The 25392-nt window shown below is 38.3% G+C and overlaps 1 protein-coding gene across 2 annotated transcripts in view; it reads left to right on the top strand.

Annotated features, from left to right (window-relative positions):
* The window catches only part of LRRC7 (leucine rich repeat containing 7), a 344062-nt gene that overhangs the window by 174134 nt on the left and 144536 nt on the right, over positions 1–25392 (top strand). The window contains exon 8 of one of the 2 annotated variants that reach the window (XM_054037101.1): positions 20710–21448. The exons of the other annotated variant lie outside the window; for it this stretch is intronic. Within the exon in view, the coding sequence (XP_053893076.1) occupies positions 20710–20716 (7 nt within the window). The 3' untranslated portion in view covers positions 20717–21448. Of the gene's footprint in view, positions 1–20709; positions 21449–25392 lie in introns of those variants that run through there. 2 annotated transcript variants of the gene reach the window in all.

Genomic DNA, 25392 nt, shown 5'->3' with positions numbered 1-25392 from the left:
GTGGAAATACTATACTCAAATGGAGAACTTCAGAATGTTGAAGGTTTGAATTGTGTGGTGGATCAGCACATAACATCACATTCTGCGCAAGGCAAAATTCTGGTGGTTTTAAACAAAATTATAAAAATGGTAAGTCTTTATCATGACTAAGAGAAATTAGATTGATTTTATATAGTAACAGTCTTTTCAATATCCCTTTGGAGAAGAGCACATACATTGTTGTTTTGTAATATGTTTGTCAATCAAATTAAGAAAGTTTTGAAAGGTTGATTTTTTTTACTTCATATATTATCTCTATCCGTTCAATTTGTGATCATTTTATTGCAGTTGTCCTTCATTGCTGAAATCTTAGTACTGACCAATTGAAGGGAAAATGAAATCACTTTATCGGATATGATTACTGTAGTCCTTTTTTCCTTGTATTAAGATGTACTTTACAATGTAAATTACCCTGTTTACATTTATGTACTTTCAATCCTCTAATGTGAATTAATGCTTACAAAATATGTTCTATAGAATGTAGGACTTATGTTTGTGATTGCACTGTATTTGTTTCAACTGTAATAAAATATATTGATGTAAAAGTATAGATTGTGTTTTTTGACACCAACAAAGTCTTATTTCAAAGAAGGATTACTAATAAAGAAACATTCTATCAGGAATTGAGGCCACTTGATAAATCATTAAGACTGTAAATATTGTATAATATTTTACTTTATTTTCTGTCTGCCTCTTTGAATGTCTCAAGTTGCAGCACATTTCTGTTTTACCTTATATTTAGCTGCTGTTTTATTTTTACATAATTGAAGATATATTATATATTCTAGCACCATAAAGAACATTTTCCACCAAATTCTATGCAAAAAGAGTATCCGTTCTATTTTGGACAATATTTTATCATTAAAATTTTGAATTTGACTTCAGTAGGGCCAGGATTTCAACCCGAGAACGCAAAACAATCTCCGGCGTGTTATACCGCTTGCCAAGGGAATATTATGAAAACCTCATTCATTGGATTTATCCATATTTTCAGACAGGGAACCTGTGTCTTTCTATATCTATATGATGTTTTCTGCCATGGTAGTGATTAACCATGGGAGTAGGAGTTAGGAGACCTGGTTTCTAGTCCCAACTCTTCCATTGCCTAATTATGTGGTTTTGGGCAAGTCGCTTCATGTCTCTGGGCTTGTCTATACTGGCACGCTAAATCTGCTCTGCTGCGATGGATGCAGCGGCATCAATTTAGCAGGTCTGGGGAAGACATAAGTCGATGGGAGAGCACTCTCCTGATTACTTCAGTACTCCACCTCCCCAAGAGCATCTCCTGCTGACATAGCGTGGTGTAGACACCGTGTTAGGTCAGTGTAAGCTGTGTCACTGGGGAGGGGGGCGATTTTTTCACACCTCTGAGCAATGAAACTTACATCGACTTAAGCGGCAGTGTAGACCAGGCCAGAAGGTTCCATTTCCCCTGTATGCATTAGCAGGAATAATTAAGGGGTTTTTTGAAGATCAATTAGTTAATATTTTAAAGCACTTCAATCATTTTAAGGGCTATATGAGCGCTAAGTATTAGTTATTTTTTTAACTTTCTTCACCTAAATTTACATTGGCATTTGTGTTATTCTTAAATGACTACTTAATTTCTGAAATACAGTACCAATCTGCAGTCTATTCACAAATTCACACTGGATGCTTAAGCATATTTTGTGTATATAATATTGGAATGGCACCTGTGAGAATACAGTCTGCTCCTCACTTCCACCCCTCTGCCCCAACAGATTATTACATGCTAGACAGTAATACTCAAGGCCACCAGTTAACCAATCTCACTATGTTAGCTGTTTTGTGTATGCATTTTAGTGTTCCTGTGAGCTTATTTATTGTTTCTAGAAGGATAATTAGATTGGTTTAGGTGGAATATTCAGCTCATTTCCAATTGTGAGATGGTCTTAGCAGTTAAACTCTTCCACATAGCCCTGTTTATGAACTAAAGTCATTCTCTACTTCAGTGTGGTCTGTCCCTTCAGCAACCTTCGACTTGATTGTAGACAGGGACATGAATCACAAAGTTCAGATGTGGATACAAATTTTTCCAAATCTGCAGTTTGGTTTGCATCCAGATTGTTTGTATTGTACAGTACATTGCCATTGTTCCGCTGCCTGTTATTTGAAAGAATGCACGGGAGGTGACTGAGAAAATGTGTTCTGTTTTATTCAGTGATGCTTGGTTACAGAATTGATTATAATTAATATTTTAGGACAAAATATTGCCCCTCTCTCCCCAGACTTCTTTGTTGGGTTGGGAGTCCTAAATGCAGCATAAATGCAGTGGAACTATCACACAGGGGAACTGTACATCTCTTTGGGGCCAGAGCTGTACTCTGTACAGTTCGCTTCTCTCTGTGGCAGCAAATCGGACAGTTTAGATGAATGTGAAGGATAGGCCAGGAAAGGAGCCAATAGACATGTCACCACGTGGATCCATAGTATGAGGCCAGATTATGTCCTGCTGCTCTGTGGAGGACACAAAGAATCTCCTTGCCTTGTGAATCTGTACAGCAGTGGGGCATAATTGCAATCATTGTGTTCCACAGAGATCAGGGACTGCTCCTTAAAAGGAGGCAGGGAAGAGGGAGAGAGGAAATGGGACCATCACCCTGCATCTATTCCATATTGGCCCATGGAGCTGTCTAGATGCACTATGCTGTCCAGTCTGAAAGCAGCAGGTGCCCAACTTCTCCTGTGCACCAGGAAGCTCTGAGAAGAATGCAGGCTGTGCCAGAGCGTAATATAGCCACAAATTCTCAGCTACGGGGCATACAGGGACCCCAGCTGTCACTACAGCCCATATTTTTTATTATGGAGAGCTGCTGTAGATTGGGAGAAAATCCTCATACTTGACCCCTTTTAAATCTCTTGTGCATAATTTATATATCAAGCTCTATGCTGGGGAAGGAGCTGGAGGGTGCCGACAGGTTTGTCCTTATTTGGATCATTTTATTTTCATCTCTCCACAGAAATTCTCTCCAGAGATTTACTCTGAAAAGCATCAAGTCTATTCTGTTTGTTTCAATGCTACATCTCTTTTCCATATAGAAATACAACAATAATGTTGTATCAGCAAGTGATTTTTCAATTTATTCCTAAACTGGTCTTTCTGATTCACCAGGTCTTCAATAGCTGCTGGAATATATTACTTGCTTTTCATAGCCTTTTATATGCCTCCTTTGGATCTTACACATCCATTTCAATATAGCTACCCAGGTAAGGCAAAATGTTTCTACTACTGTTTTTCTGCCATAAAAATTATCTTGCCTCCTTTCTGATAACTTTAATTAACTTTAATTTTTAAAAACAAAGATAAGATGAAGAATCAACTTACCTTTGACAAGATGTCATTCCTTCTTCTCTGATGCAGTTGCTGCAGACCAGAATAGTATCTTCAAAGTCAAGATCAGTTTATTATTTCTACTGTTGATTCAAAAAAGTTTACCATCTGAGAGAGCTCATTTTAAAGTCTAATCCATAATAGTCCTTAAGGTGTGGATCTTCTGTGTAAAAATGGTGGTGTGGGGTTCCATGTTTTTGCCTTCTCAGCTATGTCCAAATCAACTCAGCTCAGTTTGCAAGTAAACACATAATATATCTATCTGCAAACTCAACTTGGAATCTAAGAGTCAAAATGGGTTGTTTTTGTCTCATGCAACATCACTAATAAAAAGAAGAACAGGAGTACTTGTGGCACCTTAGAGACTAACAAATTTATTAGAGCATAAGCTTTCGTGGACTACAGCCCACTTCTTCGGATGCATATAGACAAGTGGGCTGTAGTCCACGAAAGCTTATGCTCTAATAAATTTGTTAGTCTCTAAGGTGCCACAAGTACTCCTGTTCTTCTTTTTGCGGATACAGACTAACACGGCTGCTACTCTGAAACCTATCACTAATAAAGGCTCTGCAAGGTCAAATCAGCCCTGAGTTACACCTGCACAACCGCATTGACTTAAAACCATGACCCAAATTACACTTGTATTATATGGTATAACTTTTTAGAAATGAATAAACAAATCTTTTGGTGATGCACAAGAAGGAATAAATCCAGTTCATACTTTTTTAGCTGTGTTCTTTTTGTTAAACTAAGGTGAAAAAGTGGTCAAAACGTATTTTTGCCACTAAAGTAAAGAGATGAAAGAATGCACACAGAGAGAAAATCAGTTGAGTAAGAAAGTACCATTTTCACACTATCATACTTTTAAGAATGGTAGTGGTGGTAAATCCGTATAAAGTTCCAAATTTTCGCTCACTTTTACTTTGGGAAAAAAACCTTGTGTATGCAGATTGCAGCAGGAAAAAAAAGTTTATTACTCTGTACAACCTCCATCTAAAAACTGTTTTTGGGAGATGAGAAAGCAGTGCACTGTGAGTTATTGTCTTGCCAACTTTCTAACTCCTAATGGTAAAATACCATAAGTATTACAATTCAGATGTAAATCTTAAAGACGCTATGCATAAGATAACAAAATGGAATTATTAGCTGACATTATTAATCTATTTGGTATAGGTAAAAACACATACAGATTTGTGAATTTGCATGCAATATATCAAACATGCCTGAAAAGAATCCCACTGATATATTTTCAAATAGAGTTCGGCTATCTTTTCTTACACCTTAGTGTAGCAATTCTGTATATTGCTTTTCTGAGACATGTCAGAGTCTTTGTAAGAGAATTTTAAACATTTTGCAGTATATTTTAGGAATAAACGACGTCATACTTTACCCATTTCTTTAGCCTTAAGCAGTCACATTCCTATCTTTCTGGTTACATCTCTGTAGGAATTTTTCAATAATTTTGTTTAGAAGATACTCAGAAATCAGAGTAATTGCACACTCAGTTGCTCTTTACAAATGTGGATTGAGCAATATAATTATTATAATTAAGTGATTTAGGAGCACAAGTCCCCTAGGAGTCAATGGGGCTTGTGCTCTTAAGTCACTTAGGCACTATTGAAAATCTCATATTAGGGGGAAGATCCTAAATTGATGTAAATTGTCATAGCTGCATTGAAGTCAGTGGAGCTATGGTAAATTATACCTGCTGAGGATCTGCCTCTAGGTGTCTATATATGGATTCAGAAGTCTAACCTTACATTCCTATTTTTGAAAATGTAGGCCCATTCCTTTAACATCTCTTCCTAACTTATTATAAAAGTTCTGCTTGGTTTCCCATCTTTGGAAGCTACAAATATTTTCATCCTGGTTGACCTAGTTACTTGAAAAATCAGCTCTAGCTGAATTTAATAAATCATCTTCTAGAAGACTTTGGCACTAGATCAACAATGTGCTGCCAATATTTATTAAGTGGCTTCCTCAAAATAGCTCTTTGTTAAGCTGTGATAAATCCTGTGTAGTAGGGGTCCATGTGCTTCTAAGGAGTGGGACTGGCAAATGTATTCGTTTGTCTTCCTAGTATTTAAAAAAAAAAAAAAAAAAGCTTTCTCGAGGTGAGGTACTCTGCTCCTGATAAATATACTGGCTAGACCTGATGCAAAGGGGATAGAAAGCTGTGCTAAAGTAAATGCCCTTGTGGAAGGGAATCCCAGCCTGACACAAAACCAGTTATGCTGGTTCTCTGACTTCTGAAGTATTAAGCATGTGGAGAGGAGGCGTATCCAGAACTTCTTGTACTTCAATATTCTGGACCAATACTTCTCTTATAAATTAGAGGCTGCTCCAATTTATGAGTTGGGATGAACTGGTCCCTATCTGTCCTATGATTGGAGGAGAGCAAAGATGACTTTAAGCGAACTTTGTCCAACAGGATTCCAGGATCTGGCACCCTATCTACATTGATTGCATAGCTGAGTGTTTATGTTGTTTAACATGTGAGGTGGGCAGAGGAAGTGGAAAGTAAAAGTTGAAACCTTGAGGGTGGGTTGACAGGTTTCCTTGCCCTGGATTTTTTTGTTTTGTTTTTATTTAGTTAAATACATAATGTTTGATGCAGTATGGTGCATTCCTGAATCAGTAATTTTGCTCTTACATGAGTCCCAGGGATATAATTGCTGGCAGGGATTTAACAATGTAGTGAACACACAGAGGAAGTTGACATTTCAGAGGCAAGGAAATCATCCCAACCTTCCTTCCATTCAGTTAGGTGGTGGAATTTTAAAAGAGCATTGAAAGCTTTTTCCAGCACAACTTGGAATTAAATGCACTGAGTAATTCCTTATGACTCTTATTAGTGAGGCTTGATATGTTTATATCAGGTCCTCAGCAGTATGTATGAAATTTTTTAAAGGACTTTGTGCAAAACAGTTTGATCTCCCTAGAGATATTTTTGGTTCTGTACATTAAACCCTAATAAAACCCAGAATCTGAACATTCCTTAATGTTGACATTTGGATTTGAACTTTGTGAACAGACCCCATCTCTGTAATGGACCATCTGGATTTTGTTTGGACCTTTTTAGCCAGGGTGTTAATTAAGCTAATTACTTTCCCATTACTCTGCAGTATGTTAAGAAATCTGCTGTCTACTTAGATTTGTCAGATCATCACTGGTCTCAGTGTTCAGCTGATCCAAAAATCAAAGGGTCTCTTTCTGTTCTCTGAGGATGTGTTTCTCAAGATGCCATCTTTGTTTGCTTCAGTGATTATTCTGACACCAGCAGTTATTTGTACTTCATGTCATAATGAGGAATTGATTCCTCTGGCTTTGCCTCCTCTTCTGATATAGTTGTTTTATGTGATACATGGAAGTGGTTTAGTATATTCCGCCTCTTAAAATTAGGTCAACATGCTGCTCATAAACTAAGCCTCTTCACTAGCATAGTAGTAGCAATATTATTTCTTTCTCCTGACATTCTGACCATCTCTCCTCTCCTCCCCCCTCTACCTCAAACTTCTTTACTGGCTTCACATCTTATTCCTTCTCATATTGCACAACTTCACCTCTGCCTGTGGCACATATCTGTTCTCAAGTCCTCTTGTTCCTTCTGCCTTTGCTTTTCTCAAGTCTTCTTTGTGACTTGTATTTCTCTCCCAATCTCCTCTCCAGGTAGCCCCATTAAGCCTGGAATACTGTCCCTCATCTCATCCCAAAAGTGACTCCCCTTTCCTTATTCAAATACCACCTCAAAACTCCCTTCTTTGATGGGGCCAGTGATAATCTAACTAAATTTGAACACCCATAACTGCACAATCAGTCACTGATTACATGATGAGTCAACTTTCAATCAGTATACATTTTTTTACTTTACAGTAATTTTTTCAACTTAATTTATTACACCTTTATGTAGACAATTGAAACAGAGGGAATTTTGGTAAGCGACTACTTGAGTTGGATTTTAATGAGAGCAGTATGGGATTTTTAACTACTGTGAATCTATGGAATCTTGGTTTTATTTTTTTCAACTGAAATAGGGAACTTCTAGCAGAGCATACCTCCTAAATGAGATATTAATTCACTATGGACTCACAGAGGAGTATGTCACCTACTGAATCCCAGTGCATATTGTAGATCTCAGATATTTGGTAAGTAACCCTCTTTCCTCTGAGTCAGTATTTAATCAATGCTTCAGCATAGTGTTATGGGGTAGTTTGTGGCTTCTCCACAAGTGTCTTTAATAGTAATTTTGCTTGTGTAAAGACTAAGGACTTCAAAATTTGGCCCAGTGGAACAAACTGTTGTTCATCTGGGTTAAAACCATGTACAAGACCTTTCTTAATTGTTTCCATCCCCAGTAGCAGGGCGTATAACCGCAACCCCTACTGCCACATTTTTCTCTGTAAAAGAAGACATAGCTGGCTTGAGCCCCAAGTTGTTCCCCCAGCTACCCAAAATCCCCTGTTAGTAGCCCCACAGACAGAACTTCCATGGCTCTTTGGTTCACAGAGGATTACATCTGTTTCCCTCCAATCTTGAAAAACTCACTCTGTTTTGAAGAACTTTATTGATTATCTCTAACAGCAATCAGCAAAATAAAAATCACACAAAACTTGATGAATCTCTGCTTAGATTATAATACATGATTAAATATTGTGATTGACTGTTACATTTGAAAATTTGGCTGCAGATACACAACCACCTAATAAATTGTTATACTTACCTGATCTCTTTATGTCAGAAGCAAAAAAGTGTGAGGACAGGTCTACACTACCGCTTAAGTCCATCTAACTTATGTTGCTCAGGGGTGTGAAAAAGGCCTCTTCCCGAGCAACACAAGTTTTGTGCTGTTCATACCAGTGCTATGTTGCTGGGAGACGCTGTCCCGCTGACATAGCTTCCACTTCTTGCCAAGGTGGAGTAATTACACCAATGGGAGAGCTCTCTTCTGTCAGCATAGTATGTCTTCACCAGACATGCTACAGCAGCTCAGCTGCATCGATGTAGCACTGTACTGTAGTCTTGAGTTCTTTTTAACCTTCAACACGTATTTCACAATTGTACTATGCACTTCGTATGGCTGTGGCTTACATGATCAACTATTTCTTTTACCCTGATTTTCTTCATACCCTGAATGTCTGAGAGATTTTGAGCTTACTGTTTGCTTGTGACTGTAATATAAATATTTTTTTTGTAGAAAAGGCTATCTGTTATATATACCATATACTTGTGCTTTGGCAGCATTTCTTCGGTGCTCATCTTTGTGCAAATGGCTTTTCCAACTCTCTCTCTCACATCATTCAGGTAGACTGGCTCACTCAAAGTTCAAGAACTTTGTCCAATCTCCTCACCAACTGTTGCTTGGGATTATCAATTGAGTTTTGTACATGTTTAAAATTGTTCCCTAATGGAATATAATGGTCCTTCCCTTATTCAACAGTTCTCTCTACTAGCTGAACTGAGCTAGAGGAACTGTCCAACTGGGCAGAGACTTGTAGGATTTTTTTTTTTAAAGCCATAGCTCCTGAGTGCAAATCTGAAGCTAGATACACTCCACAGGTATAGACCCTAGTACAGAGTCAGCAGGGGATTCATGCTATGCCATATGAGGCCCGATGTTCCCACAATCTTCTCTCCATTAAAGGGGCTGGTGAGCAGCCATTGTAGCCCACAAGTTAGGTAGTAATTAGGCGATAGAATTCTCTTGAAGATTCTGCCAGATATTAAAAGGTGTACCTTCTCGGCTGAAATCCTGGGGAAGGTTAATGGTGAAAAGACTGTCAACACTTCCATAGGAGAGAAATTTGATGGGGAGTTTCCAAATCTCTGTCAAATAACTGGAATGGTAACATCACTGTCTTCTGTCACCCATGCTTGCAAGCTCAGTGCCATCTTGGATTACTCTTGTACTTCTGCCCAGTGTAACACACAGATTGTCACTAAATTCTGTCACTTCATTTACATCTCTAAAATGTACATCTTCCTCTCTCCATTCTTATCATATCCATGCCTTAGTATTCATATATTGACTAGTCTTGCCTCCTCCAGGCCTCCTAAATGCTGTTGCTAAAATAATCTTTCCCTACTGCTCTGACCATCACTCCTGTCTTGGAATCCCCTCAGTAGCTTCCCTTACATTGCCTTCAAAGTCCATCACAACTCCACTCCCCTTAAATCTCTGCTTACACTCTTCCCCACCCCCCAGACCTGCACAGTGAGATCCTGTTTGTGTTATTTTTGCAAGAAAAGGAAAATAGGAAGTTCTAACTTCATGAGTAGCAGAGTCTGTCCCTTAGATCTTTAAAAATGCTTTAGTTGCCCCTAAAATTCCTAGAATATTATTTACTACTTTCAACCTTTCCAGGTGGGCTAGCACCTCTGGAGCCTCCAAGATATTATTTTGTAGTGAATAAGGACTGAGGGCCTATTCCTCTTGTTCAATAGTATTAATACAATCAGGTTGGTTTAGATGTAAATTACTAATGAAAAAAGATAAAGTACCGGTATATTACATTTGGCAAATTTGTTTGCATGGGTATTGTAAAGCTTCTGTGCTATGTAACTAGATGATTTCTTTATGTACATAGGTAACTACATCACAATGGCTATGTAACTGTTGCATTTGTTTTCTGTGTAGTGCAACTTTAAGTATCAAAGAACACTTCTGTCTGCAGAGATGTAGACTATGTCTACAATGCAATTGGAGATATGATTGCAGGACAAAGCAGACTAGCTAGCTTTAAGTACCAGAAGTGGTATAGCCACAGCCGCACAGACTGTAATATGGGCTAGTCCAGTACAAGCCTTCCAGGTTGTCTGGGTATATACTTGGGTATGTACCTTTGCTGCATCTCACGCTGTCACGTCTTCACTGTTCTTGGTACCTGAGCTAGCTAGATTAAAGCTTGCTCAGATAAATCTACTCATGCTGCAGTCACACCTCCAAGTGCATTGGAGACATACTTGCAGTCATTTTAAGAGGCAGAATTGCTGCAGCCTATTAAAGAGACTCTGTGCTTTCTTATGCGATTTTCTATTTGAACTTAGTTTTTCTTTTGACTTTCAACTAAAATAAATCATCTAGTCTGAAAGTATCCATTTTTGTTCTTTCTAGATAGAAACCATGACCTATATAAAGTACTACCTGCATATACAGTTTATGCATGGTCCCCAGTTTCAGTGGTGTCTTCATTTTATTCTAAGCCATCACCATTCCCAATGGTGGTCTTGGGTTTTGCTCTGGAAGTGCTTCTGGATTTTTACAAGTGTGCTGATTGTCATGAGAGTATATTAAAAACAGAAACAGGGATCAAAGGGGTTTTTGTTGTTTCCTAGATAAGTAGCTGGTGGGTGAGAGCCAAGTATTTAGACTCAGCTTTTCCAAAGTGTGTCTGTTCTGCTAAACGTTGGTCCCTGGGTTTTCAGTAGTACCTCTCTAAACTTTCTCATACTGGTTAATAATTCAGTGTACTAACTTAGACCCTGTTCTGCTGTCCAGTGAAGTAAATGGGAGAACTCTGGCTGCAAAATTGAACCCTTAGATGTTCATTCTAAAAACAGGTTTCTCAGACTTGCTCATTCTGTAAAGGCAAAACTAACAAATCAGGTTACAAAGCACATATCATGTATTCTTTAGAGAGCGTTTGTTGGGTTATAGTTGTATACCCTAAAAAAAGAAGAACAGGAGTACTTGTGGCACCTTAGAGACTAACAAATTTATTAGAGCATAAGCTTTCGTGGACTACAGCCCACTTCTTCGGATGCATATAGTTGTATACCCTGTTTGTTATTGCTAGGCAGCATCTAGTGAGAGAAAACGGAAGGCTTGATTCTCCACTGCCCTATTACTTGTGAAGTAAAACCTTGCCAAATCAGAATAGTATAGATCAGTGCTTCTCAATGTCGGGACGCCGCTTATTCAGGGAAAGCCCCTGGCGGTCCAGGCCGGTTTGTTTACCTGCCGCGTCTGCAGGTTCGGCCGATCGCGGCTCCCACTGGCCATGGTTTGCCGCTCCAGGCCAATGGGGGCTGTGGGAAGCAGCGGCCAGCACATTCCTTGGCCCACGCCGCTTCCCGCAGCCCCCATTGGCCTGGAGCGGCGAACCGTGGCCAGTGGGAGCCGCGATCGGCCGAACCTGCAGACGCGGCAGGTAAACAAACCGGCCCAGACCACCAGGAGCTTTCCCTGAACGAGTGGCAGACTGGCTTTGAGAAGCACTGGTATAGATGTCAATGAGAATCAGCTCCTAATGTTTTCGCTATTGCATATGTAAAACTTGGCTAAAATTACAAAAGCAGTATAAAAGCAGTATGTTTATCCGTATTGCAGAGCTTACCATTTACTTGCAAGATTGCACTACAATTTAACAATATATGAACAGAATATAAGTAATAAATTCTGTTTTGAGAAATACTTCATCTGCTAAACAGAACTGGTTGAAGCCAATGTGATCTTTGTTGAAATATTTGGAGAAAACAGTGTTGCCTGTGTTCAAGTAATTGTGCATTCAAATGCTACAGCAGGGTGTGGGCTCATAATTATGCTGGCAGTGCCACTTGGAAGGAGAGCTGTATTGTGAGAGATATGGTTCCCTCCCCCGCCCCACACACACATACAAAGGGCATTTCTAAACCTAGATCATCCCCTTACTGACTCTGGGAAAGTGATGTAAGGGCTTTCTGCCTCAGTTTTTCCATCTGTAAAATGGGTAGAATAAGCAAAGGTTAATTTCATTGGCCAAATATAGACCAAGAAGCTGTAACTTACCATAGAAATGTAGGGCTTGAAAGGGACCGCGAGATGTCATCTAGTTCATCCCCCTGCATAGAGGCAGGACCAATAGATACCTTGGCCATCCCTGATAGCCAGGGATATCAACCTTTCTTTAAAACTTCCAAAGATGGGGATTCCACAACCTCCTTTGGCATCCTATTCTAGTGCTTAATTATCCTTCTAGTTAGAAAGATTTTCCTGCTATCTAACCAAAATCTCCCTTGCTGAAGATTGAGCCCATTACTTCTCGTCCTCTTTATAATAACCCGTAGCACATTTGAAGACTCTTTGTCAGATTCTTTTCTCAAGATTAAGCATACCCAGGGATTTTTTGTGTGTGTGTGTTTGTTTGTTTGTTTGTTTTTACCTTTCCTCATAGGTCAGGTTTCTAAACCTTCTATCATTTGTGTTGTTCTCCTCTGGATGTTCTCCTATTTGTCCACATCTTTTTTAAAGTCGGGCATCCAAAACTGGACACAATATTCCAGCTGAGGCCTCACCAGTGACGAGTGGAATGGAACATTTAGCTCACCTGTCTTACATGCAACATTCCTGTTAATATACCCCAGAATGATGAACCTTTTTCACAACTGTATCACACTGACTAATTCAGTTTGTGATCCACTATAACCCTCCAGATTCTTTTCAGCAGTACTACTGCCTACTCAGTTATTCCCCGTTTTGTATTTGATTTTTCCTTCCTACATGTAGCACTTTCCACTTGGCTTAAATGATGTAAATTTCAGACCAATTCTCCAATTTATCAAGATTCTTTTGAATTCTAATCCTGTCTTCCAAAGTGCTTGTTTGGCTTCATCCACAAAAGCCTACTCTCCACCCCATTATCCAAGTCATTAATGAAAATATTAAATAATACTGGACCCAGGACAGACCCTTGCAAGACTTTACTAGATACATCCTCCTAACTTGAAAGCCAACCAAGTTTTTTATCCACCTTATAGCAATTTCATCTAGACCACACCACTCATAAAAATGTCATATGGCACTGTGTCATAAGCCTTATCAAAATAAACATAGATCATGTCTACTGCTTCCTCCCTAACCGCTTGGCCAGTAACTCTGTCAAAAATGGAAATTAGGTTGGTTTGGCATGAGTTCTTCTTAACAGATCCATACTGATTATTACTTATCACCATATTATCTTCTAGGTGCTTACAAACTGATTGTTTAATAATTTGTTCAGGTATCTTTCCAAGTATTGAAGTTAGGCTGACTGATCTATAAGTCCCTGAATCCTCTTTGTTCTCCTTTTTCACCCAACTTGCCTACCACCTTCAGATTGGCAACCAAGTCCTCCCTGTTGGTCAGAATCAAGTTTAAAATAGTTGCACCACCAGTTATTTCTGAAACATGAAGTCCCCTGCACATTCCAAGAATTTTTTTTTGACATTTTGTGTTTTACTGTATTACTTTTCCAATACATCTGGCTAATTAAAGATCCCCATGACTACCAGGTCTTGTGTTTTGGCTATATCTGTTGTTCTAGAAATGCCTTATCTGCCCTCTCCTCTTGATTTGGTGGTCCACACTAGATCCCCTAACATGATGTCACCCCTTTTGTCTTCATCCAGAAGCTTGTGTATGTCTATGTATATATTTTTACATATATTCTGCATGCCTTTATTTAGACATTTTTAGAAATCTCACAGCTGTGAATTTCACAAGTGCCACAGTTTTTTCCACTAAAACTAGCATTTTAAAACTATTAGAGGTCCAGAAAAACACATTTAATTCTAGGGAAGAGGATAATAGATCAGTTTAACTCACTGTAGCCAGTTAAGATGCATGTATGATCTGACTGGATAACATTACTCCAGAGTTCCCTGAAATAATCAATATAAATTTACTAATATAAAGTGTTCCATGACTGTTTTCCATCAGCCATAAACCAGGATGTTCCTCAAGTAAAAATAATTTTGTAGGACTTTTGAGAGGCTTAAGTAAAGTGCATTGAGATCCTTGAATGAATGGCACTGCACACATGCCAAGATATTAATATATAAATTCTACCCTTGGAGCCAGACCCATCCACTGGTAGAATTTGTCTCTCTGAATAAGACATAAAACTAAAATATTTTGTGTCAATATCTGATGGCTGTCCGTGTAGAAGCTTCACAATGTGCAGCGTGAACCCAATTTTCTGGCCAGTATTCCATCTCTCAGTAAAATGAATTGTTAAGTGCCAGTGAGAAATTGCTGAATGACTACATAGTTACTTTTCTACCATCTGGCTTATGATTGCAAAGTGTTTTAAGTGTACCTTGAGTAAGAAAAGCATGATCTAAAGTGGAAATCTTCTTTCTATATTTTTTTTAGTTGGAAAGCAAGATGGTTTTATTCATCATTATTTTGTTCTGTTTTGTGCATAACAAAGAACTATAAAACTGACATATATAGGTGAAGATTCATTACTGTAAGCATGCTTGCAATATAATATTGCTGCAAAAATTTAGTCAGTAACTGTTCAAAATGACAATTTATACTGTGTACTGCATTTGTATATTAATTCTTACAATCCTTTTAATTAAGTTAAACTGCAGAGACGGAGTTTGTTAGGTTAAAAAACAAAAACAAAATAATGTTCATTAACCATAATTTAAAATTATGGGCCCAATTCTCTGTTTCAGCCAAACTGCACTTGGCATAAAACAGATTTGAGGAGGCCAAAGGTGCTTTAAGCTACCTTTATGCTACCCTGAAGTTATGGCTGGGCTGGGCCTTAGTGTAAGTTAGAGCCCATGGCCGCATATAGCCATTCTGGCAGCCAGAGATCATCAGCATGCTGGGATGCTCCGACTGTGCCCTTTTTCCTTGGTTATGTCCCCTACACTTGAGGCCAGCAGAGAGGAAGGTATAGCAGTGGTTCTCTGCCACTGAAAGCTTTGCCTATTCATGGGGAGCTTCCAGGGGACTACAATGTGTTCAGCAATGCACAGCTGCTTGAGCAAGGCCAGGATCTGGCCCTAGGTGTACAGTTATATTCATATGTATCAAAACAAGGATGACTTATGTTTTGCTATTTAAGCATCTCTAATTTTCAGTTTGTTGCTAATTAAGAAAGATGTCCAATTTATTTAATTTGTTTAAGTTAAAATACAGTAATTCAACAATCGTAAACAAAATGAGTAATAGTTATTTAACTGTAAAAAATGTGACTGACTTTTCTGAGTGTTGGACCACTGCATAATTAAAGATGACTTATAGTGTGATTAATTGATTCAGGATGGTTCCTGCTGAATAATTACATTCAACAAGAACACGTCAATACAATTTACTACTATTTCTCACTTTCCACTGCATCACCTACAGTGGTTTTAGCTGCACAAACTACATTAACTAACTGCCACAGAAAATATATAAGTAAGGATGTGAGTCTGTCACAGACTTTCCGGAACCTTATGACTTCTGCAGCTGCAATGGCCAGTGCGGCTGACCCCAGGACCATCCAACCAGCTAGCCCTGGGGCCAGCTGCTGGGACAGCCCAGGGCCAGCTGCACTGGCTGCTGCTGGGATGACCATAGGTGGGCTGCCGGATCAGCAGTGGTTCTGGGGGCAGCAACGGTCCCGGAGGATTCACTGCTATACATGGTACGAATCAAAAAAAATTTTGAAAATAATCTTAGGAAAGATATTAAGAGGCCAATATGTCACCATCAGGAGCTCTTTAGTGACATGAAAATCAAAAAGGAATTCTATAAGTAGTGGAAACACAGCAAAATTGCTAAGGAGGAATACAAAAGAATTGCACAGGCAGGTAGAGACAAAATCGGAAATGCAAAAGTACAAAATGAGTTACACTTAGCAAGAGACAAAGATCAACAGAAAGAGGTTCTATAAATTCATTAGGAAAGATGAAGGGAATTGCAGGTCCTTTACTTAGTGAGGAAGCATAGCTAATAGTGAATGACATCAAAAAGGCAGACAGTGGGCAGCCGGGTTGTGCTTCAGTCTTCACTAAAAAGATAAATTGAGAAGACAAAGGGAAGGAACGCAAGCCAAAACAGGGAAAGAACAGGTTAAAGAATATTTGAATAAGATAGATATATTCAGTTTGGCAGGGCCTGATAAAATTCATCATACAATATTTAAGGAACTACCTGAAGCAATCTTGGAACCGTTAGCAATTATGTTTGAGAACTCATGGAGGACGAGTAAGGTCCCAGAGGATGGGAGGAGAAACATAGTACCAATCTTTAAAAAGAGGAACAAAGAGGGCCCGGAGAATTATAGACCAGTCAGCCTAACTTTGATATCTGGAAAGATACTGGAACAAATTATTAAACAACCAATTTGTAAGCACCTACAGGATAATAAAGTTTTAATAATACTACCCAGGGTGGATTTGTTAAGAACAAATCATGCCAAACCAATCTTGTTTCCTTCTTTGACATGGTTACTGGCATAATGGATAGGGGGAAGCCGTAGGTGTGAGCTGTTTTGATTTTAGTAAAGCTTTTGACATGGATCAGAAGCAAACTAGGGAAATGTGGTCTAGATGAAATTATTATGCAGTGGGTGAAAAACTGGTTGAAAGTTACTCAGAGTAATTAGAAAAGGTTTCCTATCAAAACAGGAGAACATATCTAATCGGGGGTCCTGTTGGTTTGGGTCCAGTAGTTGGGTCCATTTTCATTAATGGCTTAGATAATAGGGTGGAGAATAAGCTTATAAAATTTGTGGATGACACCAAATAATGAGGGGTTGGAAGCACTTTAGAGGACAGGATTAAAATTGAAAACAACCTTGATAAATTGGAGAATTGTTCTGAAATTAACATCAGTCAAGACAAGTGGAAAGTGCTACACTTAGGAAGGAAAAATCAATACAACACGAATACAAAATGGGGAATAACTGACTAGGCAATAGTACTGCTGAAAAAGGATCTGGGGATTATAGTGGTTCACAAATTGAGTATGAGTCAACAGCATGATGCAGTTGTGAAAAAGGCTAATATAATTCTGGGCTTTATTAATAGGAGTGTTGTATGTAATACAGGTGAAGTAATTGTTCCGCTCTATCCGTCACAGGTGAGACTTTAATGTGTCCATTTGTGGGCACCACCATTTAAAAAGATGTGGACAAACTGGAGAGAGTCCAGAGGAGAGTAGTGCAAATGATAAAAGTTTTAGAAAACTAGACCTCTGAAGAAAGGTTAAAAAAATAAACTGGGCACATTTTGTCTTGTGAAAAGAAGAGTGAGGGGAGACCTGATAAGTTTTCAAATGACAAGAAGTAGTAATGGGCTTAATCTGCAGCAAGGGAGATGAAGGTTAGGTATTAGGAAAAACTTTCAAACTATAAAGGATAGTTAAGCAAAGAAGTAGGCTTACAAGTGCTATTTCAATCACTTTTATGAAAAGGTTAGAAAGACACCCATTAGGGATGGTCTAGGTATCCTTGGTCCTGCCTCAGCATAGGGGGTAGTACTGGATGATCTTTCAAGGACCCTTCCAGCCTTACATTTTGATTATTCTGTGATTACATGGTTATGCTAATACATTTACCTTTGACTGCTGAATCTTTCAATAAATTAAAGTCTTTTAAAGAGCAACATTCAAAGCATTTTCCACTGTGGGCCCAATCTTATACTTGAAAAAATGTCAAGGACTCATGCTTATTCCTTACTGCCTGTACCTGCAAAATAGCTAGATATACAAAAGTCTCTTACAGTGAAAGGGCTCTGCAAGCAAGGGGAGATGCACCCTCCCCCAGCCTGTGGTGTATTCTGCACCAATCCCCAGCCCAGGATCTGGGATTCCAGAATAAGGAACATGCATCTGATGAAGTGGGTATTCACCCACGAAAGCTTATGCTCCAATACATCTGTTAGTCTTAAAGGTGCCACAGGACTCTCTGTTGCGGTTAATAACTTGGTAGCAGATGCACATAAGTGTTTGGAAATGAAATAGTTTTTTCAAGGTTTTGGTTTTAGTTGGTGTATAAAAGAAGTTACTTGATTTAAGCATTCAGGAAAATAGTGTTACCAGGTACTAAGAAGATAACCTCTCAACTATATCAGAGATAATGTAAAACCGGGAATACATGTATTCAATAACTATGCAACAGGAGTGGTTGAGCAAGGCTGCCAAGAGTTCCGCTGCAAGTGATCCCAGGTTTGATGCATGACCATGGGATGGATCTTACATATAATAGTGATACAGGCACTCTCTGAGCCACTGACTGCTATATTCCAATACCACCTATGAAACGAAGGAATTAGTGATCCCCTGAATCTGATGGAGTTATTGGAGCTACTAGTTAGGAAAAAACCTTCCCAAATCTGATCCAGGGTGGCAGTAGCTTTAGATGAGGCAGCCTGGCTCAATCAGGAGGAATTTGGGAGCTAGGATTTATTCAGCTGCCAATAGAAGTGAACTGTGCAAAGGCAAAAACAACGAGGAGTACTTGTGACACCTTAGAGACTAACAAATTTATTTGGGCATAAGCTTTCATGGGCTTCATCCACTTCATCATAAGCCCACGAAAACTTATGCCCAAATAAATTCATTAGTCTCTAAGGCCTTGGCTACACTTGCGACTTACAACACAATAAAGCAGCCTGGGCGCCCTACCTCACTCCCTATCCACACTGGCAAGGCACGTAGAGTGCTCTGACTCCGCAGCTACAGCGCTGCTGGTACTCCACCTCAGCGAGCGGAATAACGTTTTCTGCGCCCTTGCTAGAGCGCTGCGGCGCCAGTGTGAATGAGGTGTTGCGTTACTGCACTGTGATCAGCCTCCGGAAACATCCCATAATCCCCTTATGTCAAGTGGCCACTCTTGTCATTGTTGTGAAATTGGCTGCAGGAATGCGGAAATGCCCTTTCAAAGCTCCGTTTCGGAGAAGCCGGCTGCTTATCAGCTCTGAGAAAAAGCAAACATTTACTGTTTGCTTTGAGTGAGTGAGAGAGAGAGGCGAGGGAGGATAGGGGGGTCTGAACTTACAGGACAATATGCTGACACACTCTCAGCACCCCAAAAACCCACTCTCTCTCCCTACATATACACACAACACACTCTCTGTCACACTCCACCTCACCCCACCCCCATTTGAAAAGCACGTTGCAGTCACTTGCATGCTGGAATAGCTTCCCATAATGCACCGCTCCCAATGCCGCTGCAAGTGCCGCAAATGTGGCCATGCCAGTGCGCTTGAAGCTGTCAGTGTGGACAGACTGCAGCGCTTTCCCTACTGCGCTCTATGAAGGCGGGTTTAACTCACAGCACTCTACATCTGCAAGTGTAGCCATGCCCTTAGGTGCCACAAGTACTCCTAGTTGTTTTTGCTGATACAGACTAACACGGCTACCACTCTGAAACCTGTGCAAAGGCAGTTAATCCTTGTCTGGAAATATTGGCTCTTTTACTATGTTTGGAAATACAACATACAGAATATATTTATTTGGGCTTTGATGTGCACTCAGAGATGCCACTCCATCATGCCCTTTTTGCTGCTACCTAGGGAGCAGCAGATAAGTGCTACTTACTGTCTCAACGGGTTCTGTTCAACATGGTATCCTACAGAAAGCAGCCAGTGCTACATTACATAGCTTACTTATTCACTGAGGATAGTGAGCAAATGGCTTCCTTCTAGGGATATACAAGAAGTTTTCCTGTATAGGCTCAAACCCTATGGCGCACATTCTGAGAAGATTTGTGCACCACGTAAGGCTGATTTTCATGTCATTTGGACTGAGAAAAGAGGATAGCAATATATTTTCCAGCCTTGATTTTTTTTTTTTTTTGTCCGTGCAAGACACATTGTGCAGGAAGAAGGTGCAGAAATCCAAAAAGGAAGGTGTAAAGTAAAAAGAGGGGGGAAATGGGAAATTTTGAAAAACACAATAAAGAATATTGAGAGAGAAATGAGATAGGGTAGAGAACTTTGTTATATAATGGGGATTTGTTCTGTACTCATATAACCAATTAAACAGAGATGGACATGAACTGAAATCCTGTATCCAATTCTCCTCCCCTAAAAACTTTGGAAGTTATATAGGGGAAGAAATTCAGATGCAATACAGGTCAAAATTGTGCAGTTTGGGTCTCTGTATAGTGGACCAAAGCAGAATCTGAAATCTGACCAGTCCCTAAATTCAGTAGGGTTCAAAACCTGAACCCAAACTGAGATCCTTGTTTTGGAGCTCCGGTTCAACTCTACAATAAACAGAGCTAACAGTAATTTTAGCAGCATATGTAAGAGGAAATATTATCAAGAGGATGACCTTTTTTGAAATTCTTTTTTTATATACTACACACAAACACTTTTTCCCTTGACAGTCAGATATGCATGTATTTTCATTCCACCTGATACAAGGGAAAAACACTTTCCATTTACTATTTGTAGAATCGTATGTCTTTGTGATACCCTAGGAAAAGTAGAACATCTTGTTTCAAACCTCTTTATATTGAATTAGATTAGAACTCTCAAGATTCCACTTCAATAGGCCAAATAGTTGTGTTTAGTCACCTTCTACACCAGCAGTTCCATCTTTTGGGCATTGAAATTGATTTTTCTCATCTTAGCATTTGAAGATCCAGAGTGTGCCCTTTGCCCCATCGCCTGAGAGTGTACAGTGGCACGAACAGCAGAGGAAGTGGAGGCAGCAGCTTTTCGGGCACCAGAAATGGCAGCATCAGGAGCATCAGTACGAGTAGACTGTGTTGAGGTAGTTCTCCTGCACTATACTATGAAACCAAACCGTTTTGGTATACTACATGCTGATGGAGGCTGCCTCTTTGTTTCTGAATATTGTGCAAAATATTTGCTCTCTGTTAAATGTTGAGTAGTTTTCCTATGTGGTTTGAAGGGGAAAATCCAACTTTCCTTATTTGAATCTCTGCTTAATTATGCACTTGGCCAAACCTCTGCAACATGTTGGTGCACAGCTGTGCATTTTGCAGATTAATATTCCTAATTGCCATGCAACCGAAGTAGGCGTTATGCCTTGTTGATTGTGTAGACCTAAGAAATAATATTTATAATAAGAATAATTCTAAACGGCCATAAGAGACCCATGCGAACTTAATGCTGGAGGATAGTTACTTAACTTAATATGAGAACTTCTAGAGTTATTTAAAGTCTTCAGAGACAAATCACTTACTTTAATATTTTGTCATAGTCCCTGATGACATTTATTGATTCTCGGTTTATTGTTATTTCAGAGTACAAAATCCTGAGTTTTCAAATTTTCCTAAATTGAAATGGGTGTTGTATTATCACTTTTTTGTGATAGCTATCTCTATTCATGTGTAAGAATGTTTTCTATCTGATGAAAATTAATTTTTAATTAAACATATTGGATTATCTGTGAAGTCCAGATAACATATATTCAATAATATATAATGCATTAATTTACACATGGCTTAGCTTTATACAGTACATATACCATCTTATACTGTATAAATCAGTGGTTTTCATTTCTTTTCATTTGCGAACCCCTATAAAATTTCAAATGAAGATGCGGATGTCTTTGGAAATTTTAGACATCATATCATTGTTCTATGGTAACGACGACCTTTTGCAGACCCCTTAAACATAGTGCGTGGACCCACAGAGGTCCGCGGACCACAGATTGAAAACCACTGTATAAATGGTATATATTGTTTTGAGGTTAATTTTATAGCTGATACTGGCTTCACATGTAATTCATTAGTTGGTATGCAAATAAACTGATGTGTGAGTTTTACTGGGTGTACATGGTAACACTTTCATTAGTACTAGTTAAAATATAACTACACTGCAATGGGAAAAGTAAGCTAAATTGCAGGTTTTCCAAGTAAATTTAAAATTGTATCATGAGATAATTAAGAAGTTACAGAGTAAGTCTTAAAGGGCAAGGACCTGGAGGGAATGTATTTTTGATTGTGGGATCATTAACAAATTAAAATCTAGGTTATTGTTTACAAAGGTAGTATGAAAACAATCTACATATTATTTGGAAATAATACATCAGCAATAAAGGCAACATTGTTGCTTTTGGTTGCTTTTCATTTCCCAAGCGCTTCCATTTATCACTATCTAGCAAAAAAATTTCACCTTGTATCCAGCTGGACAGGAAAATGGTGTATGTCATATCCTAATTCCCTATATTCTAAATGACAAAAATGACAAGATATAGCAGGTATGCATTAGTTCCATGACAATTACATTGTATTTATTACCACATAAATGTAAGCTGTCCTGATATATTGATTCTCATTCATGATTTTACCACATTTATAGATGCTGTTGTTTTTCATGAGTATAATGCTTTGTGTGTGGAAAAACTTGAATCTGGTGAAAAGTGTGTGTTCTAAAGGCCAAATCCTTCTTGCCATAATCACCATTTTAAACCCATGGGAATACTTATCATGACTAAGGTGACCAGGATTTGGCCAGTAATGTGGATGTTTGCATTTCTATTAAATGTAAATCTGGACCAGGTTTGCAGCTTATTTAAAATGTTTGGAGTATGATCACTATGTTCAATCTAACAAAGACAATCAGAGTAAACATCACAAGGGGAGCCTGTATTAGCAATTTTTTAGGTTTACAATAAAATTTTATATTTAATGCCACTGACTTCTACCACTTGAATCATAGTTTATGGAGTGTGAATGTTGTTAATATCACTGTAATAATTGCTGATGTTTCATCAACTGTAAAGCAAACATTCTAAAGTACTAATTTATTTAGTTTTTCACATAGCTTCAATTTTACAGAAGTCTGCTTTCCCACTGCTGTCTATAGGAGTGACATGCCTGATCCTCTGCCTATTGAAGTCGATGGCAAAACTTCCATTGACTGCGGAAGCATAGGGTCAGGCCCTCTATGTATAAATCTGACACTTATTTATGAATGGAAGAGTAGACTCTTTAAATCTAGTGCAGCCTGGATAAACATTTATGTCAAAACTTTACTAAAACCTTTGTATACAGTTTGTCACAATAATTGCATGAGATCTTCTAAGCAATGGGTATTAAACTAAGCATTAGTTTTGAGTGCCCCTTTACCAATGCCATCTTTGATGTAGTAACCCTCATTAGAAATTTGATTAATTCTTCTTACAAGAGATATATAATGATTATATAAAATAACTTGTAAATACTGCAAAGTAAAATAAATGTATATAATTCCATTAAGTCCAATGAAATTACTATATGGCATTGTGCAATATCTTTTTATATATTATAAACCAGTGGAAATTGTCCTGTCACGTCTTTAAAAAACCTACAATTTCTTAAGTTGTTTGCTTGACTATGATCATTGCTTAAAATATTGCTTAATCGGTATTTCTGAGCACATTTTGCAATAATTTTATGCAGAAGTTAAAGTTCTAGAAAACAAGCCAATTTTCAAAGATATCTTTGTTTGTGAGACTGAAAATAATGTACAATAAACATAGGTTTTGTTTTATGTATGCTTTTGCAGAAAAAACTAGACTGTAGAATTAATTGCGCCTTAAAATATCAACTTAATCTTACTTGAGAAGAGTTTGTGTTAAACATACATTTTAAAAAATATAAAAATAGCATATTGCTATTCATTTGCCGGTGCCAAGTTAGCAGGTATTTTCTGAATAATAAAGGTATTTTTCCTTGGAGCATTTGTTGTCAGCATAGGCATGGTGGAGCATAATCACTCACAATTTTTAATTCCTTAAATATTGAATGGTTAAGGTGCAGTAATAATTACCTCTGTGAGAAACAAAATTTTATATTAGAATGTAATATTAACTGTCAACTGAAAATTTAAGAACCAAGCCTTTTCTCTTTTCACATGTGAAGGCATTGTACTAAATAATATATGTACATGTATTGTATAATACTGCTGAAAAACGGTAATGGCAAACAAAGGCATATTACCAGGTAGTGTAAATAACTGTATGCTTGGGATACTAATTTTACACTTTGAAGTATGTTTCTATGGAAGTAAAAGCCTTTGTATGATATTAAGAAATGAAAGCTGCTATGGGGGAGGTGTTCAGAGAACTCTCATAATTCACAAAGGTTGCATTCATCATTTTCAAGGTCATTCTGAGAGCTTGTACAGTATCTTACTGCTTGAGGGACTGTTAATCTGTATAAGAGCTGAATCTTTTTCATATGATTTATACAAGATACTTCCATCCACAAAGGAATAGTTGGCAAGATGCTAGAAAATTAAATGTAATCATTATTCAGAAACGAATTCCAATCTTGCAGATTCTTTCTGCTAGGGAAGCTCATACTAGTCTAAGGAGTTCCATAGACATCAATGGGATTCCTCATGGTACTAATGCCATCGTTAGTATTGAAAACTTGCATCAATGTAACTAATGACTAAATTCTGATTAAACTAAACTGATTTAAACATATCTACATTAGGAATGTGAACTGGTATAACTAGATCAATTATAAATTGATTTAGGTAGACTGGTGCAAATTTTCTAGTTTAGACAAGCCCTTAGGCAGTTGGGTATAGTGAGTTACAACTTATCAGAAAGATAGTAATAATTGTTCATTGTTTTCATATTTCTTTCTTTTTTCAAACTAAGTACTTTCTGCCCTTTGTTTAATTGAGTTTCCTTTTCCTGGATATGTGGATTTCTGTTAGATTTTACAAGACATTTTCCAGTCAGAAATACAATACAGTGAGAAGTCAGGAGGAGGAGACGAGATGCATTTTTAGCTGGAATTTTATTGCATGATAAAACTGGAACAAAATACTTTTGGGGAGAGGATTTAAAGCACCTATTTGATCGAGATGATTTCATTACCTTTTAGTGCTTTGTTCTGTCTTGAATGACTCCAACTTTTTGTCAAAATAACCTTACCTGTTAAATGTTTAATGTGGAAAGGTACGATATTTTCATCACTCCTTCTGGTTTTAAATCACTTGCAGTTTTAACTAGTGTGCATTTTAAGAACAAAACTTTATTAAGGGACAAGTTGGAAGTTGGGGGACAGCACAGAACAAAACCAGTCTCACCCCGCTGCGTAACTAGGGGCTTGTCTAAACAGTGTGGCAATGCGCAGTATGGAGTGGATGGTGGTTTCTAAAGTGCAGTAATGTGTTACTCATTAATTGGTCCCAGTAGACCCTGCTGGTGCACACTAAAAGTTCCCTAGTATGCTTTTATGCACTACTGTTTGAAACGGTACTATGTTAAAGAGAACTAGGGAACTTTTAGTGCACACCAGCAGAGTCTATGGGGACCATAGTGGGAAGATGAAAGGAATGAGAAT

This window comes from Malaclemys terrapin, chromosome 8 (genome assembly GCF_027887155.1).
Source record: "Malaclemys terrapin pileata isolate rMalTer1 chromosome 8, rMalTer1.hap1, whole genome shotgun sequence".
NCBI lineage: Eukaryota > Metazoa > Chordata > Testudines > Emydidae > Malaclemys > Malaclemys terrapin.
The sequence above is the reverse complement of the archived record's forward strand: the minus strand, read 5'-3'. Positions and strand labels throughout refer to the sequence as shown.